A 20,338-nucleotide genomic window follows, 5' to 3' on the forward strand; every position below is an offset into this window, starting at 1 on the left:
GGAAAGGGGTGGGCCTCCAGCCGCCTCTGGGTTGTCCCCGCCCACCATTCTTCCGCCGGCGCCTCCGGCTGGCCCCTTTAGAAAATGTTAATTCAATGCATGGCTTCCCGCTAGAGCGGCGGAGTCCCTGCCAAATTAACACGAATTCCATATTTAGGGGGCAGTTTACAAATCAAGTTGCCAGGGACTCCAGGAGAAAGAAAGTTAGCTACTGAACTTTTTCCTTCTAGTGCCTGCAAATTGCAGTGTTCCTCGGGAGGTCCCCGTTTCTGAAAAACACGTTCCCCAGCAGCTTTGCATGAGAAAGCGCACAATTCTTGGTTTCAAGGAATGCCCTCAGGCAAAGTTCTAGGTTCAAATTTCGATCCACCTGGGTCTCTTTACAGACTGATTGAAGCCCTAAATTCCTCCGCCTAACTTCCCTTCCTCCCCTCTCCATTACAAATTTTCAGTCATTGCTCTCTCTCTGAAAATGAAGCTACAGACTTTTCTACTTTTATTCTTTTTTTATTTTATTTTTTTAATTTAACAAATGTTTACTGACTAGTGACAGACATTGCGATGGCATCGGAGTAACAATCATAGACAAGACAACGAAACAGACTATCACCTGCCTTCATGGGACACGTTTCAGAGGACACGATCAACCTGCAAGGAAATGCACACTTTCCTTTTTCTTCCCTTCATCTTTGCTAGTTTAATCCAGCTCAAACTTGAAGTTCATCTCCAAGGCTACTTCTTAATTAAACTGGAAAGGAATATTTTCTGACTTAATAATTCCATATTCAGTGAACATATGCTGACTCTACCTGCCCAGCATCCATCCCGGCCATCCACCCCCGCCCCCGCGACGAAAGACACTGAATTTCCTTTGAAGAACCATCCTGTGCTGGGACTCCACTTGGTCTCCAGAAGTGCTGCAGAACACAGTGAATGCTCCCAGACTGTGGAAGGCCTGGCCACAATGATTGGCTTGTGCTTAACCAAGTGACCCAAGTTTCTCCAGTCAAAGTGACTCAGAGGAGCGTCACTATATATACAGGCTGCCTACGATTCTTTTTAGAGTCCACGTCTAGTGTTATCCTGCTTCAGAAGGTCTTGAGAGGTGACCATATGCCAGGCGCTCTTCTAGACACCGGAGATGCAGAGGTGAGCGATATCCTCACTGTTTTTGGTGGCAGTTGAGCGTCCATCCAAAAAATGTCCTGTGTCCCCGAGCTGCTGCGGGAGACCAACTCTGAGTCCCACGTGTTCTCTCCAAGCTGCCCATGCTGTTTAGGAAGAGCTGCGCGCAGCGTCTTGGTCCAGGGGAACTTTGGTCCCTCGTCAATCCAGTTCACTCGGGCGGCAGGGGTGGGGAGGGGGCCGACCTGCGCCTCCTCAGGGGAATCGGGGCCATTTTTTTTTTTTTTTTTTTTTTTTTTTTTGCGGTAAGAGGGCCTCTCACTGTTGTGGCCCCTTCCGTTGCGGAGCACAGGCTCCGGACGCGCAGGCTCAGCGGCCATGGCTCACGGGCCCAGCCACTCCGCGGCATGTGGGATCCTCCTGGACAGGGGCACGAACCCGTGTCCCCTGCAACAGCAGGCGGACTCTCAACCACTGCGCCACCAGGTAAGCCCCCGGGGCCATTCTGTATTCTTGATAACTGCCCTTCACACCCCCTCTGGGATTTTGTTTTATTAGCTACAACTTCTCTCTCCAGAATCCTCAAACTCACCTCCTCTGGACCTTAAATCGACTTCTTAAATCTGGGCCTCTCATTAACAGGCACTGTGGTAGGCATGAGGGTGCAATTGTTGAGAACATGGTCACTGTCCCCATGTAACTATTGTTGCTTTATACATAAAGATTACTTGTCTTCATTTGAAACATTTATGATAGATTACCAGGAATGGAATTGCTGGGTCAATTTAATTTTTGTGATTATTGTAGGGCAAGATAATTTTTGTGATTATTATAGGTTTTACCAAACTTCCTCCCAAAGAGTTTACAACCTTGCAAGCAATTATGAGCAGGTTAGACTACATGGCCTCTAGGGCCTTTTCTGTGTTTCTGTTTGATCTCTCAATCTTCTTCCTCACATTCCTATCCAAACCCTTGAGAAAGCATTTCGATTTTACCCCTACCCAGGTGTCACATCTACACTTTTAATTTCTCACATGGTCTATTACAGTGGTCCTCAAGTGGGGGCAATTTTGCCTTCCCAGGGAACACTCAAATATCGTATATTAACACATATATGTGGAATCTGAAAAAATTGGTATAGACGATCTTGTTTACAAAGCAGAAATAGAGACACAGGCATAGAGAACAAACCTATGGATACCAAGGGGGCAATGGGGGGGGTTGGGATGAACTGGGAGATTGGGATTGACATATATACACTATTGATACTATGTATAAATTAGATAACTAATGAGAACCTACTGTATAGCACAGGGAACTCTACTCAATGCTCTGTGGTGACCTAAAGTGGAAGGAAATCCAAAAAAGAGGGGATATATGTATACATATAGGTGATTCACTTTGCTGTGCAGTAAAAACTAACACAACACTGTAAAGCAACTATACTCTAATAATGATTAAGAGAAAAAAAAAAGAAATTGCAAACTCTACAGGCAGCTCAACATGTGGGTTTATACTGGGCCTTGATGAGAAACAATGTTGCTGGTTTCCCCTGCCATATTCTCTGGAACTCAGAACAAGAGACTTGATCAAGAATAGGAGAGAAACTTCAGTTCAAGAAAGAAGCCTTTTGACCTCATCAAACGTATAAGCTTTTGCACAGCAAAGGAGACCATAAACAAAACAAAAAGACAACCTACGTAATGAGAGAAAATATTTGTAATGTGACCAACAAGGGCTTAATTTCCAAAATATACAAACAGCTCATACAGCTAAATATTAGAAAAACAAAAAACCCAATCAAAAAATGGGCAGAGGGACTTCCTTAGTCATCCAGTGGGTAAGACTCAGCACTCCAATGCAGGGGGCCTGGGTTCGATCTCTGGTCGGGGAACTAGATCCCACATGCATGCCACAACTAAGAAGTCCACATGCTGCAACTAAAAGATCCTACATGCTGCAACGAAGATCCCGTGTGCTGCAGCTAAGACCCAGCGCAGCCAAAATAAATAAATAAAAATAAATAAATCTTTAAAAAAAAATGGGCAGAATACCTAAATAGATATTTCTCCAAAGAAGACATACAGATGGCCAAAAGGCACATGAACAGGTGTTCAACATCACTAATTATTAGAGAAATGCAAATCAAAACTGCAATGAGGTATCACCTCACACCAGTCAGAATGGCCATCATCAAAAAGTCTACGAATAATAAATGCTGGAGAGGGTGTGGAGAAAAGGGAACCCTCCTACACTGTAGGAGGGACTATAAGTTGGTGCAGCCACTATGGAGAACAGTATGGAGGGTCCTTAAAAAACTAAAAATAGAGCTACCATATGATCCAGGAATCCCACTCCTGGGCATATATCCAGAAAAGACAAAAACTCTATTTCGAAAAGACACATTCACCCCAATGTTCATAGCAGCACTATTTACAATAGCCAAGACATGGAAGCAACCTAAGTGTCCAAAAACGAATGGATAAAGAATATGTGGTGTATATATATATATATATATATATATATATATATATATATATATATACCATAAAAAAGAATGAAATTATGCCATTTGGAGCAACATGGATGGACCTAGAGATTATCATACTAAGTGAAGTAAGTCAGACAAAGATCATATATCACTTTTATGTGGAATCTAAAAAAAATGATACAAAGGAACTTATTTACAAAACAGAAATAGACTCACAGACATAGAAAACAAACATGGTTACCAAAGGGGAAAGGGGAGAAGAGGGATAAATTAGGATCTTGAGATTAAGATTAAGATTAATATACAGGGGCTTCCCTGGTGGCGTAGTGGTTGGGGGTCTGCCTGCCGGTGCGGGGGACGTGGGTTCATGCCCCGGTCTGGGAGGATCCCACATGCCGTGGAGCGGCTGGGCCCGTGAGCCATGGCCGCTGAGCCTGGGAGTCTGGAGCCTGTGCTCCGCAACGGGAGAGGCTACAACGGTGAGAGGCCTGCATACTGCAAAAAAAAAAAAAAAAAAAAAAAAAAAGATTAATATACACATTACTGTATATAAAATAGATAAACACCAAAGTCCTACTGTTTAGCACAGGGAATTATATTCAATACCTGTGATAACCTATAATGGAAAAGAATCTGAAAAAGAATATGTATATATCAGAATCACTTTGCTGTACGCCAGAAACTAGCACAACCTTTTAAATCAACTATATTTCAAAAAAAAAAGGAAAGAAAGAAGCCTTTTAATTCTACCTAGTGGGCCTTCTACATTGCCTCCCAAATGTTTTTCAAACTGCTTTGGGGAAAGTAATAAATGTTTGTGATTAAAAAAAAAAAATGGGGCTTCCCTGGTGGCGCAGTGCTTGAGAGTCCGCCTGCCGATGCAGGGGACACGGGTTCGTGCCCCGGTCCGGGAAGATCCCACATGCTGCAGAGCGGCTGGGCCCATGAGCCATGGCCGCTGAGCCTGCGCGTCCAGAGCCTGTGCTCTGCAACGGGAGAGGCCACAACAGTGAGAGGCCCGCGTATGGAGGAAAAAAAAAAAAAAAAAGGTCCACATCAAAAAAATCTTAAATAAAAATAAGTACCCTTATTAAAGCCCATTTCACATTCCATCTCCTCCCCAAAGGCTCTCCCATCTCCCTAGTCACAGGAGAACTTTGGCCCTTTCACATTGCTTTAGCACATTGTGCATGTATTGGTGTATTATATATCAGATTCCTTCTTAAACTTCCTAAACTGTAAACTCCTTCGAGCAAAGGACTTCCTTATGCCTCTTTCTCTTGCTTTTAGCACACTGCTCTTCACAGAGAAGATGCACAGGAAATGTTTGTGGGAAGCAGACCAACCAGAATTGAGTCCCTGCTACTCATTATCTGTGGCATTAGCTCAGTCAAGTTACTCTCTCAGATCTCGGTAATCTCATCTGTAAAGTAGGAGTAGTCATTGAACTTCTTCATAGATGTATGGAGAAAATAATGTTTTATTGTGAGCATAAAATAATGCATGCAAGGCACTTAGCACAGGATCTGGTACAGATCTAAACACTTAAAAAATTGTAGCTATAATTTATTATTATGGAGCAAGGACCTGTATGATGGCTTTTGTGCCTCTGGCCTAGTTCAGAGAAACTAGGAGTGGGGGAGTCAGAGAAGTTCTTGAATTGGCCAGGATGACAGCATGGGATGGGAAGATTAAGACTATTTTTGCCTGTGCCCTGTGGAAGTTTAAATGGGTGAGTGGGACCGTTTCAGACAAGGCCATCGTGTGAGGTATCGCTCTGCACAAAGTTACCTGGCCAAGGGCCAGAGTAGGGTCTGAAACCAACCGATGTTATCCTCGAAAGTCCTGTGCCCTACTCTAGGGCTGCAGTGTCTGGAGGAAGGGCCAGCAGAGGGGGAGCCCTCTTCCTAATTGACATACAGGCTGTGTGTGCTGGCCAGACCCTGATATCAGATTCCCCAGGGAAATATTGCAGAGGGCAGGTCAAGGATGGCACTGGGAGGTTTCATTGCTTTTTCAAAGGGAGCGGTTTTCAATAGACAGTGGACACATCCTGTAGTGAACTGGGGGGATGAGCTATGCTTCTCTGCTGGCAAAGCTGGGAAACACTGGGCTTAGCTAGACAAGAGCTGTAAATTTGTCTTTTCCACATCCTGTACAATATCTCCTCCTCTTAGTCTTTCCTGTGACCTCATCCTTTTCTTTCTTCAACATTTTGTGATTTCCTCAAGTAAAGAATGTTGTTGCTATCTGTCTTCTAGTTTCCCTTGTGACTGGGAGACACCTTTTGGAGACTGACTTACTTTTAATTTCATCATTTTCCTGTGGCTCTACTTAGTTCAACAAAAGCAGCTATTAATAACCATTTTCAGAAATATATTTACTGGGACTTCCCTGGCGGCGCAGTGGTTAAGAATCCGCCTGCCAATGCAGGGGACACAGGTTCGATCCCTTATCCAGGAAGATCCCACATGCCACAGGGCAACTAAGCCCGAGCGCCACAACTACTGAGCCAGCGCTCTAGAGCCCGCAAGCCACAACTACTGAGCCTGCGCACCTAGAGCCCGTGCTCCACAACAAGAGAAGCCACCGCAAGGAGAAGCCTGTGCACCACATCGAAGAGTAGCCCCTGCTCCTCACTGCAACTAGAGAAAGCCCGTGCACAGCAACGAAGACCCAACACAGCCAAAAAAAAGAAAGAAAAAGAAAAAGAAATATATTTACTGACATGGAATAATGTTCTCAATATATCACTGAATAAGAAAAAAAGCAGACAAAATAAGTATTATGGTAGGATCCCATTTGGGAGATATATATGTGTGTGTCGATATGTATGTGTATTTCTATCTATCTATACATCCATCCATATATACGTACTACTGAAAAAAGTTTGGGAGTCTTTATGCCACAATATTTAACAGTGATCGTCTTTGGATGGTGGGATTCCAGGTGATTTTTATTTTCTTCTTCTTTGCATATTTGCCTGGTCTGGGTTTTCTACATTGTACATATCATTTGTGCAATTAAAAATATAGTGTTTTTTTTGAAATTCCCTAGCAGTCCAGTGGTTAGGACTCTGTGCTTCCACTGCAGGGGCAAGGGTTCCATCCCTGGTTGGGGAACTCAGAACCCGCAAGCTGTGGGGCACGGCCAAAAAAAAAAAAATAGTGTTTTTTTAAACAACAAACTTCACTCTCCCTAATTCATTTCATTTCTTCTGATCTCTAATCATTGCTTGCCTTGCTCTTATTTTTTTGAATTGATATTATCTTTGTTTAATGAAAGAAATTTGACATTGAGATTACAGAAGTTACTAATTGTTCATCAGAGAAGCTGCTGTAGAAAAGAGGTTGAATAGAGCCAATCCCATGTTTAAATCTACATAGAATGATCTGAATCCTCTCAGAAAAGTTATCTCCCCCACCAAATCCCATTGTTAGATAGTTATACCTTTGGATAAGTCATTGCCTTTTTCATTCATTCTTTATTTAAAATTCAAATACACTGGGAAGGTGTAATAATTTGCCAGGGCTGCCATAACAAAGTACCACAGACTGGCTGACTTTAACAACAGAAGTTTATTTTCAGAAAACAATTTCTGGAGGCTAGAAGTCCAAGATCAAGGTGTTGGCAGGGCTGTTTTCTGGGGCCTCTCTCCTTAGCTTGTGGATGACTGCCTTCTCCCAATCTTTATATGGTCTTCCCTCTGTACAGTTCTGTGTTAAAATTTCTCCTTTTTATAAGAACATCAGTCATATTAGATTAGGGTCCATTTTTACAATCTCATTTTAACTTAATAACCTCTTTAAAGACCCTATCTTCAAATACAGTCGCATTCTGAGGTACTGGGGGTTAGAACTTCAACACATGAATTTTGGGAGACACAATTTATCCCATAACAGAGGGGTGATATACACTAAGTCACAAATTCCTTTAAGCACTTTTCCTTTTTAAAGGAAGGATAACATGATAAGTTGTTGAAAGGGGGATAGGGAGAAAAAGAAATTAAAGAAAAAAGAAAAACAAGTGTCCAGGGTAGTGGTTCTCAGCCCAAGATGATTTTGCCCCCCCCCTCCAGGGGACATTTGGCAATATCGAGAGACAGTTTTGATTGTCACAACAGGGGAGATGCTACTGGCATCTAATGCGTAGAGGCCAGAGATGCTGCTAAACATCCTACAATGTGCAGTACAGCCCCACAACAAAGAATTATCCGGCCCTAAATGTACCAAGGTTGAGAAACCCTAGGATAAACTTTTGGATGACCCCATCAACATAAAAATGTGGCTATCTTTGATCCAGTAATACTGCTTCTAGGAATCTATCCTACAGAAATATTCATCCATGTGTACAAACATATATAGATATAGAGATAGAGAGAGAGAGAGAGACAGAGATATATACAGATGCTCATTGCTTATCATTTCAAAATTGGAAATGACTCAAATGTCGACTAAGTTTCAAGAATTCTTGTTAAAAATAATGACTAAGAAAGATGTTGAAAATATATTGTAAACTGAAAAATCAAATTGCAGCACAACATATATGTTGTCCCTTTTTTAAAAAATCCATATACATTTATATATAGTTTCTTTAAAACCACATATGTTGTATTTGTGTGTGTGACTGCACAGTTGAATATTTGAAGTCAGAGGTTGCCCCTGGGGAATGGCATTATTGGCAATAGAAGAACTTTCATGTTTAACTTTATACATTTGTGAATAATTTTGCTTAAGACCTCAAGGATATAGGACTTTGCTTTGGCAAATGTGAGACAGATTACAGTCTAACTTTGAGACTACTGACTCACTAATTTGTAAAACTATTTTACCAAATTACTGTAAATTAGGGATCAACAAATTATAACTCTCAGGTCAAATCTGGCCTGACTTCTGTTTTTACACACCCTGTGGACTAAGAATGATTTTCATATTTTTAAATGGTTGAAAAAAATCAAAAGAAGAATAATATTTTCTGAAATAAAATGTGTACAAAACTCAAATTTCAGTGCCCACAGATAAATTTTATTGGAATACAACCACACTCATTCATTACAAACTGTCTGTGGCTACTCTCATACTACAATAGCAGAGCTGAGCAGTTTTGACACAGGCCATCAGGCCCACAAAGCCTAAAATATATACTATTAATATTTGGCCCTTCACAGAAGTCTGCCAAGTCCTGCAGAACATCATGTAAGATGCTGTCTAGGATGTTGAACTTCCAACTCTTTTGCTCATGGACCCTCTAAAAGAATTGTGGGGGAAGATGGCGGAAGAGTAAGACGCGGAGATCACCTTCCTCTCCACAGATACACCAGAAGTACATCTACGCGTGGAACAACTCCTACGGAGCACCTACTGAACGCTGGCAGAAGACCTCAGACCTCCCAAAAGGCAAGGAACCCCCCACGTACCTGGTTAGGGCAAAAGAAAAAACTAAACAGAGACAAAAGGATAGGGACGGGTCCTGCACCAGCGGGAGAGAGCTGTGAAGGAGGAAAAGTGTCCACACACTAGGAAGCCCCTTCGCGGGTGGAGACTTCGGGAGGCGGAGTGGGGGAGCTTGGGAGCCGCGGAGGAGAACACAGCAACAGGGGTGCGGAGGGCAAAGCGGACAGATTCCAGCGCAGAGGATCGGGCCGACCGGCACTCACCAGCCGAGAGGCTTGTCTGCTCGCCCGCCAGGGCGGGCGGGACTGGGAGCTGAGGCTCCGGCTTTTGTCGGAGAGGACTGAGGTTGGCGGCGTGAACACAGCCTGCAGGGCGTTAGTGCACCGCGGCTAGCCGGGAGAGAGTCCGGGGAGGAGTCTGGACCTGCAGAAGAGGCAAGAGACTTTTGCGTCCCTCTTTGTTTCCTGGTGCACGAGGAGAGGGGATTAAGAGCGCTGCTTGAGAGGGCTCCAGGGACGGGCGCGAGCCGCGGCTAAGATTGCGGAGCCCAGAGACGGACATGGGACGCTGAGGCCGCTGCTGCCGCCATCAGGAGGCCTGTGTGCGAGCACAGGTCACTAGCCACACGCCCTTCCGGGGAGCCTGTGCAGCCCGCCACTGCCAGGGTCCCGGGATCCAGGGACGGCTCCCCCGGGAGAGCGCACGGCGCCATCAGGCTGCAGCGTCACGCCGGCCTCTGCCGCTGCAGGCCCGCCCCGCACTCCGTGACCCTCCCTACCCCCCGGCCTGGGTGAGCCAGAGCCTCCGAATCAGCGGCTCCTTTAACCCCGTCCTGTCTGAGCAAAGAACAGACGCCCTCCGGTGACCTACACGCGCAGGCGGGGCCAAATCCAAAGCTGAGCGCCTGGGAACTGTCAGAACAAAGAAGAGAAAGGGAAATCTCTCCCAGCAGCCTCAGAAGCAGCGGGATTAAAGCTCCACAATCAACTTGATATACCCTGCATCTGTGGAATACCTGAATAGACAACGAATCATCCCAAATTAAGGAGCCCTGTGGATGAAAGGCTCTTGGTGCTGCAGCCAGGAGTCAGTGCTGTGCCTCTGAGGTGGGAGAGCCAACTTCAGGACACTGGTCCACAAGAGGCCTCCCAGCTGCACATAATATCAAACAGCAAAAATCTCCGAGAGATCTCCATCTCAACGCCAGCACCCAGCTTCACTCAACGACCAGCAAGCTACAGTGCTGGACATCCTATGCCAAACAACTAGCAAGACAGGAACACAACCCCACCCATTAGCAGAGAGGCTGCCCAAAATCATAGTAAGTCTACAGACACCCCAAAACACACCACCAGACGTGGACCTGCCCACCAGAGAGACAAGATCCAGCCTCATACACCAGAACACAGGCACTAGTACCCTCCACCAGGAAGCCTACACAACCCACTGAACCAACTTTAGCCACTGGGGACAGACACAAAAAACAACAGGAACTACGAACCTTCAGCCTGCAAAAAAGGAGACCCCAAACACAGTAAGATAAGCAAAATGAAAAGACAGAAAAACACACAGCAGATGAAGGAGCAAGATAAAAACCCACCAGACCTAACAAATGAAGAGGAAATAGGCAGTCTACCTGAAAAAGAATTCAGAATAATGATAGTAAGGTTGATCCGAAATCTTGGAGATAGAATGGACAATAGAATGGACAAATTGCAAGAATCAGTTAACAAGGACCTAGAAGAACTAAAGATGAAACAAGCAATGATGAACAACACAATAAATGAAATTAAAAATACTCTAGATGGGATCAATAGCAGAATAACTGAGGCAGAAGAACGGATAAGTGACCTGGAAGATAAAATAGTGGAAATAACTACTGCAGAGCAGAATAAAGAAAAAAGAATGAAAAGAACTGAGGACAGTCTCAGAGACCTCTGGGACAACATTAAACGCACCAACATTCGAATTATAGGGGTTCCAGAAGAAGAAGAGAAAAAGAAAGGGACTGAGAAAATATTTGAAGAGATTATAGTTGAAAACTTCCCTAATATGGGAAAAGAAATAGTTAATCAAGTCCAGGAAGCACAGAGAGTCCCATACAGGATAAATCCAAGGAGAAATACGCCAAGACACATATTAATCAAACTGTCAAAAATTAAATACAAAGAAAACATATTAAAAGCAGCAAGGGAAAAACAACAAATAACACACAAGGGAATCCCCATAAGGTTAACAGCTGATCTTTCAGCAGAAACTCTGCAAGCCAGAAGGGAGTGGCAGGACATATTGAAAGTGTTGAAGGAGAAAAACCTGCAACCAAGATTACTTTACCCAGCAAGGATCTCATTCAGATTTGATGGAGAAATTAAAACCTTTACAGACAAGCAAAAGCTGAGAGAGTTCAGCACCACCAAACCAGCTCTACAACAACTGCTAAAGGAACTTCTCTAGGCAAGAAACACAAAAGAAGGAAAGGACCTACAATAATGAACCCAAAACAATTAAGAAAATGGGAATAGGAACACACATATCGATAATTACCTTAAGTGTAAATGGACTAAATGCTCCCACCAAAAGACACAGATTGGCTGAATGGATACAAAAACAAGACCCATATATTTGCTGTCTACAAGAGACCCACTTCAGACCTAGAGACACATACAGACTGAAAGTAAGGGGATGGAAAAAGGTATTTCATGCAAATGGAAACCAAAAGAAAGCTGGAGTAGCAATTCTCATATCAGACAAAATAGACTTTAAAACAAAGACTATTAGAAGAGACAAAGAAGGACACTACATAATGATCAAGGGATCGATCCAAGAGGAAGATATAACAATTGTAAATATTTATGCACCCAACTTAGGTGCACCTCAATACATAAGGCAAATACTGACAACCATAAAAGGGGAAATCGACAGTAACACATTCATAGTAGGGGACTTTAACACCCCACTTTCACCAATGGACAGATCATCCAAAATGAAAATAAATAAGGAAACACAAGCTTTAAATGATACATTAAACGAGATGGAGTTAATTGATATTTATAGGACATTCCATCCAAAAACAACAGAATACACATTTTTCTCAAGTGCTCATGGAACATTCTCCAGGATAGATCATATCTTGGGTCACAAATCAAGCCTTGGTAAATTTAAGAAAATTGAAATTGTATCAAGTATCTTTTCTGACCACAACGCCATGAGACTAGATATCAATTACAGGAAAAGATCTGTAAAAAATACAAACACATGGAGGCTAAACATACACTACTTAATAATGAAGTGACCACTGAAGAAATCAAAGAGGAAATCAAAAAATACCTAGAAACAAACGACAATGGAGACACAACGACCCAAAACCTGTGGGATGCAGCAAAAGCAGTTCTAAGGGGGAAGTTTATAGCAATACAAGCCCACCTTAAGAAGCAGGAAACATTTCGAATAAACAACCTAACCTTGCACCTCAAGCAATTAGAGAAAGAAGAACAAAAAAACCCCAAAGCTAGCAGAAGGAAAGAAATCATAAAAATCAGATCAGAAATAAATGAAAAAGAAATGAAGGAAACAATAGCAAAGATCAATAAAACTAAAAGCTGGTTCTTTGAGAAGATAAACAAAATAGATAAACCACTAGCCAGACTCATCAAGAAAAAAAGGGAGAAGACTCAAATCAATAGAATTAGAAATGAAAAAGGAGAGGTAACAACTGACACTGCAGAAATAAAAGAGATCATGAGAGATTACTACAAGCAACTCTATGCCAATAAAATGGACAATCTGGAAGAAATGGACAAATTCTTGGAAATGCACAACCTGCCAAGACTGAATCAGGAAGAAATAGAAAATATGAACAGACCAATCACAAGCACTGAAATTGAAACTGTGATTAAAAATCTTCCAACAAAGAAAAGCCCAGGACCAGATGGCTTCACAGGCGAATTCTATCAAACATTTAGAGAAGAGCTAACACCTATCCTTCTCAAACTCTTCCAAAATATAGCAGAGGGAAGAACACTCCCAAACTCCTTCTACGAGGCCACCATCACCTTGATACCAAAACCAGACAAGGATGTCACAAAGAAAGAAAACTACAGGCCAATATCACTGATGAACATAGATGCAAAAATCCTCAACAAAATACTAGCAAACAGAATCCAACAGCACATTAAAAGAATCATACACCATGATCAAGTGGGGTTTATTCCAGGAATGCAAGGATTCTTCAATATACGCAAATCTATCAATGTGATAAACCATATTAACAAACTGAAGGAGAAAAACCATATGATCATCTCAATAGATGCAGAGAAAGCTTTTGACAAAATTCAACACCCATTTATGATAAAAACCCTGCAGAAAGTAGGCATAGAGGGAACTTTCCTCAACATAATAAAGGCCATATATGACAAGCCCACAGCAAACATCATCCTCAATGGTGAAAAACTGAAAGCATTTCCACTAAGATCAGGAACAAGACAAGGTTGCCCACTCTCACCACTCTTATTCAACATAGTTTTGGAAGTTTTAGCCACAGCAATCAGAGAAGAAAAGGAAATAAAAGGAATCCAAATCGGAAAAGAAGAAGTAAAGCTGTCACTGTTTGCAGATGACATGATACTATACATAGAGAACCCTAAAGATGCTACCAGAAAACTACTAGAGCTAATCAATGAATTTGGTAAAGTGGCAGGATACAAAATTAATGCACAGAAATCTCTGGCATTCCTATATACTAATGATGAAAAATCTGAAAGTGAAATCAAGAAAACACTCCCATTTACCATTGCAACAAAAAGAATAAAATATCTAGGAATAAACCTACCTAAGGAGACAAAAGATCTGTATGCAGAAAATTATAAGACACTGATGAAAGAAATTAAAGACGATACAAATAGATGGAGAGATATACCATGTTCTTGGATTGGAAGAATCAACATTGTGAAAATGACTCTACTACCCAAAGCAATCTATAGATTCAATGCAATCCCTATCAAACTACCACTGGCATTTTTCACAGAACTAGAACAAAAAATTTTGCAATTTGTATGGAAACACAAAAGACCCCGAATAGCCAAAGCAATTTTGAGAACGAAAGAAGGAACTGGAGGAATCAGGCTCCCAGACTTCAGACTATACTACAAAGCTACAGTTATCAAGACGGTATGGTACTGGCACAAAAACAGAAAGATAGATCAATGGAACAGGATAGAAAGCCCAGAGATAAACCCACGCACATATGGTCACCTTATCTTTGACAAAGGAGGCAGAAATGTACAGTGGAGAAAGGACAGCCTATTCAATAAGTGGTGCTGGGAAAACTGGACATCTACATGTAAAGGTATGAAATTAGATCACTCCCTAACACCATACACAAAAATAAGCTCAAAATGGATTAAAGACCTAAATGTAAGGCCAGAAACTATCAAACTCTTAGAGGAAAACATAGGCAGAACACTCTATGACATAAATCACAGCAAGGTCCTTTTTGACCCACCTCCTAGAGAAATGGAAATAAAAACAAGAGTAAACAAATGGGACCTAATGAAACTTAAAAGCTTTTGCGCAGCAAAGGAAACCATAAAGAAGACCAAAAGACAACCCTCAGAATGGGAGAAAATATTTGCAAATGAAGCAACTGACAAAGGATTGATCTCCAAAATTTATAAGCAGCTCATGCAGCTTAATAACAAAAAAACAAACAACCCAATCCAAAAATGGGCAGAAGACCTAAATAGACATTTCTCCAAAGAAGATATACAGACTGCCAACAAACACATGAAAGAATGCTCAACATCACTAATCATGAGAGAAATGCAAATCAAAACTACAATGAGATATCATCTCACACCAGTCAGAATGGCCATCATCAAAAAATCTAGAAACAATAAATGCTGGAGAGGGTGTGGAGAAAAGGGAACCCTCTTACACTGTTGGTGGGAATGTAAATTGATACAGCCACTGTGGAGAACAGTATGGAGGTTCCTTAAAAAGCTACAAATAGAACTACCATATGACCCAGCAATCCCACTACTGGGCATATACCCTGAGAAAACCATAATTCAAAAAGAGTCATGTAGCAAAATGTTCATTGCAGCTCTATTTACAATAGCCCGGAGATGGAAACAACCTAAGTGTCCATCATCGGATGAATGGATAAAGAAGATGTGGCACATATATACAATGGAATATTACTCAGCCATAAAAAGAGACGAAATTGAGCTATTTGTAATGAGGTGGATAGACCTAGAGTCTGTCATACAGAGTGAAGTAAGTCAGAAAGAGAGAGACAAATACCGTATGCTAACACATATATATGGAATTAAAAAAAAAAATGTCATGAAAAACCTAGGGGTGAAACAGGAATAAAGACACAGACTTACTAGAGAATGGACTTGAGGTTATGGGGAGGGGGAAGGGTAAACGGTGACAAAGCGATAAAGAGGCATGGACATATATACACTACCAAACGTAAGGTAAATAGCTAGTGGGAAGCAGCCGCATAGCACAGGGAGATCAACTCGGTGCTTTGTGACCGCCTGGAGGGGTGGGATAGGGAGGGTGGGAGGGAGGGAGACGCAAGCGGGAAGAGATATGGGAATATATGTATGTATATAACTGATTCATTTTGTTGTGAAGCTGAAGCTAACATACCATTGTAAAGCAATTATACTCCAATAAAGATGTTAAAAAAAAAAAAAAGAATTGTGAAAAGCTACGTCACCTCTTCACCTTTTTTCATTGGCATCAAACATTTTTTTTAAGTTTAAATAGACACAAAGCATCTAATTTCTAACATCTACATAGTCCAGCATTTATATATATTGATATTTTAAATTAAAACTGTTACATCAGGCTTCCCTTGTGGCGCAGTGGTTGAGAGTCCGCCTGCCGATGCAGGGGACACGGGTTCGTGCCCCGGTCCGGGAAGATCCCACATGCCGCAGAGCGGCTGGACCCATGAGCCATGGCCGCTGAGCCTGCGCGTCCGGAGCCTGTGCTCCGCGACGGGAGAAGCCACAGCAGTGAGAGGCCCGCATACCGCAAAAAAACCCCACAAAAAACTGTTACATCACTTTAAACATCCAACTAAATCTATAACAGTTTGATACCTACCATCATCCATTTAAAAAAAGTATAAAATAAACAAGCTCTTCTTTGAAGTTGAAAATTTAATGTCTTTTTTTAAGCTTACATTTCCATTTTGAAATAACTTCCAGACAGAATTTTATTCTAATATACTATATGTTTATGCTTGAAAATATTTTTCATCATCATAACACTGTCTGTAACAAAAATATGTATTTAAATTGAGGTTACGGTTATATTCTCTTGTCATAGTCTGGGTTTTTCCTGGGATTCCCTGACCTCCTAAATGATTTTCTTTTTAATTTGTATTCATTAAGTTTCATTCTTGTGCTGTATAGTTCTACGGGTTTTCACAAATGCATAATGCCATGTATCCACCATTTCAGTATCATGCAGAATAGTTTAACCACACTATAAATCTTCTGTGCTTCCTCTTTTCCATCCTCTCTTCCTCCCCGCAAACAACTGACAATCAGTGATCTTCTTATTATCTCTGTAGTTCTGCCTTTTCTAGAATGTCATATAATTAAAATCATACATATGTAGCCTTTTCAGGCTAACTTGTTTCACTTAGCGATACATGTTCAAGGAGGTTCACCCAAGTCTTGTGGCTTGAGAGCTTATTTCTTGTCTGTGAACAATATTTCATTGTATGGATATACCACACTTTGTTTTTCATTTCACCTACTGAAGGTTGATTCTGGTTTTTAATGATTATGAATAAAATTGCTACAAACATTCATGTGCAGGTGAGACTTACAAATTAAAAGTTAAAATGATATGACCCGTCACAATTGATTTATTCAATTTTTTAAGTAATGAAAAACAAGATAATAAATAATGTGTTGGTTCTTTTTCCTTAAATAGCAAAAATACAATATAATATGTAGCTAAAATTGTAAGTTATTTGTGAAATAAGAAATATTATACAAGGCATGGTGTTCTCTCTGCATATATGTAAGTGGGCATATATCAAACTTTGGGGTTAGGCTTTTGAGATTAATTAAAGAATAGTCAAGTATGGGTTGGCCAAAAAGTTCGTTCGGGTTTTTGTACCATCTTATGGGAAAAACCCGAATGAACTTTTTGGCTGACCCAATATAAAAAATCAGAAATAATCCCATTAAATTCATTAGACATCATAATAAAATTTTTCCTATTTATTTAATGAAGGAGGAAGATATATACATACACAAGGGACTTCCCTGGCGGTCCAGGGGTTAAGACTCCATGCTTCCACTGCAGGAGGCACAGGTTTCATCCCTTGTTGGGGAACTAAGATCCTGCATGCTTCACAGCATGGCCAAAAAATAAATTAATTAAATTAAAATTTTAAAAAATTCACCATTTGTAGTACCACTAGAGGTTTGCTCCCTGCAAATACACAATTCTGATGTATTCTATTTTACTTGATCCTATCACAAAAGAAAAACATGGTGCATTTATTTATAATGCAGTTTTCCTGCACCACCACATTCTGGTAAGGAGCTCCAAAGACTGCAAAAATTCCAAATTCAAACCTGGTCTTTTTGTCAATGTAGGTGATAGTATGTATTTTAGTTAACAGTTTGGGGACTTCCCTGGTGGTCCAGTGGTTACGACTCCGTGCTCCCAATGCAGGAAGCCCGGGTTCGATCCCTGGTCAGGGAAATAGATCCCGCATGCCACAACTAAGACGCGATGCGGCCAAGTCAATAAATATATATATATATTTTTTAAAAGTTTGGGGCTTCCCTGGTGGTGCAGTAGTTGAGAGTCCGCCTGCGATGCAGGGGACACGGGTTCAGTGCCTTGGTCCGGGAAGATCCCACATGCCGCGGAGCGGCTAGGCCCGTGAGCCATGGCCGCTGGGCCTGCGAGTCCGGAGCCTATGCTTCGCAACGGGAGAGGCCACGACAGTGAGAGGCCCGCGTACCACAAAACAAAACAAAACAAAACCGTTTGTTAGCTTGATTTTTAAAAAATACTTATTTATTTATTTGGCCGCGCCCAGTCTTAGAAGATCCTGCGGCACGCGGGATCTTTTAGTTGCAGCATGCGGGATCTAGTTCCCTGACCAGGGATCAAACCGGGAGCCCTGCAGTGGGTGGGAGTCTTAGCCACTGGACCACCAGGGAAATCCCTACTAGCTTGATTTATAACATTTAAATATTTAGACGTTTAGTAAATGGAATTCCATTTGTACTTTGGCCCTAAGCTAAGAATACATTTGGGAATGAGATAGATAACTCTCTTACTATTTCATAGAGTAATACAGAAACCTAGATTAACATTAGAACAGCCTAGATTCCTGGGAATGCTTTAACCTAGGTACAAACTCAACTACGGCCATCACTACTTTGGTTTATAAGGTGAAAATAGAGCAGCGCTGTGTCCCCAGGGGCTGTTCACCCTGAGTGAATCCACCTTAGCACACATGAAGAATAAAGCTCTTTAGTCATTGCTACTACAGTTCCCATAGCTGCTGCTACGACTACATATTAATAAAGACATAGAAAACACAGGCTAACCCCAAAGATCACCGTGTGGAGGTCCAAGCCTTGGGTGGGAAATTCAGGCATATTCTCCACATTAGGCTGCTGACTGCAATCAAAACAGGCAGGTCTTGGACTCATAGATTCTATTCTTTCATTTATTATGGTAGTTCACAGAGCTATTCTGATAAAACCATGGCTGAAGAGGCTTTCTCTTTGGATCTGTCACATGAGACCACATTTTGCACATGCGCTCACATGTTAATATCTCTCTGCAGCCTGTGAGGCCCCGCACACCAAATCCCTGGTCACAGAGTCCAGTCCCGGGCCTAAGCACAAGAAGCAGAGGTCATTCATCACTTGTCAAAGATCTACGCACTGCCCGGGAAAAAAGAATTGCGATGGGACCATTTGGATCTGACAACCAAGATCTCTAGCTAAGTAAAAACTCAAGTTTTTTCCAGGGTCGTGTCCTCTTCCCCTAGAAGGAAAGGTAATTATTTCTGGGATGAGCCCTTCTCTTGCTCCAAGACACAGGCAGCAGTGGACCTAGTCACATTCTTCTCTTTAACTGATGTTGTGTATCTCTTTGTCATTATGTTTATAAAGAAAAATCTGTTTAACAGTAAACCTGGCTCTTTAATGTGCACCATTTACACAGAGGGTTAAAGAAAATTGACAACACATTAGGTGACAGTCCATATTTTTCCATAACCCAGAAAAGTCCTATATTAAATATAGGTCAGAACTCCAAATTTTACTAGAATAGAAATATTCAAAGACCCAGAATCTTTTGTAAGCTATACAAAGAGCCCTTTGAAACCCAAACTAGAATCCCATTAATCTAGGAAAGAAAATGTTAAGTGATGTTTTCTATCTACAAGTCTAGTCTTGTTTTAGAGCAAGTTCTTTAACTGCAGCCCAGAAGGCAATAAGGAAGCCATGTCACTGGACTGTTACAAGAAAACAGAGCTAATACAATATTTTCCACCTTGTACTGTGTGGGTGGGTGTGAACACTTTTAGATCCCTAGGAAGCATTGCTGCAGTTTCACAAGGCTGATTAGCAATTCTCATGAGCCTCCTTAATGTACTTAATGCTTAAAAGATTAAGGCATCATGGGAGAGTTACAAACGGTATCTGTATCCTAAGCTGGGATCCCGTAAGAGCACACAATATCCAAAAAATTGCCATGGAAGAGGAAAGATTCAGAACTCATAGTAGCAGAACTCATCCAGCTTTCTTTCCTAAATATTGATTGCTGTTTACACCCTAAATAGCTTTGGGACATTCAGTGATTAAAATAAAGCCAATATTAATTTCTCTCTCCATTTTTCTCCCCCTAATCAGATCCTCTCTTCTGGTTGCACTGTTACGATCAGAAATATAAAAAGCAATAATTTCCACTATGAACACCTAGCAGCTATTGAACATGGGGGAAAAAAGAACTTTGGGGGGATATCAGTTAAGTATGTAAAAGAAAATCTTCCCTTTTCCTGACTCATGTAACCCATGTTTTTATTTATTAATTTACACACTTCAAGTTAAATACTAATCCAAAAAGCACCATCACATACATCAAAATTATTTCCACATCTATCAAGTCTGAAGATTCTGAGATCTGGCTGCCATGAGACATTTGAGACAATAAATAATTCTGTGTGAGTACTTTCTCAGCCCTTCTATCTTTGACTTTGTCATTTCATAATGAAAGGACTTTATTGTGCTCTCTGCATCACTGGCAGGAACAAGAAGCCTGAACG

The 20,338-nt window shown here is 41.4% G+C and overlaps 1 protein-coding gene across 2 annotated transcripts in view; it reads left to right on the forward strand.

Moving 5' to 3' along the window:
* The window catches only part of HEATR4 (HEAT repeat containing 4), a 42,601-nt gene extending 23,183 nt beyond the window's left edge, over window positions 1–19,418 (forward strand). For both annotated transcript variants that reach the window (XM_060139558.1, XM_060139565.1), the window contains exon 16: window positions 18,854–19,418. In XM_060139558.1, the coding sequence (XP_059995541.1) occupies window positions 18,854–19,012 (159 nt within the window). In that variant the 3' untranslated portion in view covers window positions 19,013–19,418. The remainder of the gene's footprint in view (window positions 1–18,853) is intronic.
* Window positions 19,419–20,338: the final 920 nt, after the last annotated feature.

The sequence above is a fragment of the Lagenorhynchus albirostris genome, chromosome 1 (genome assembly GCF_949774975.1).
Source record: "Lagenorhynchus albirostris chromosome 1, mLagAlb1.1, whole genome shotgun sequence".
NCBI lineage: Eukaryota > Metazoa > Chordata > Mammalia > Artiodactyla > Delphinidae > Lagenorhynchus > Lagenorhynchus albirostris.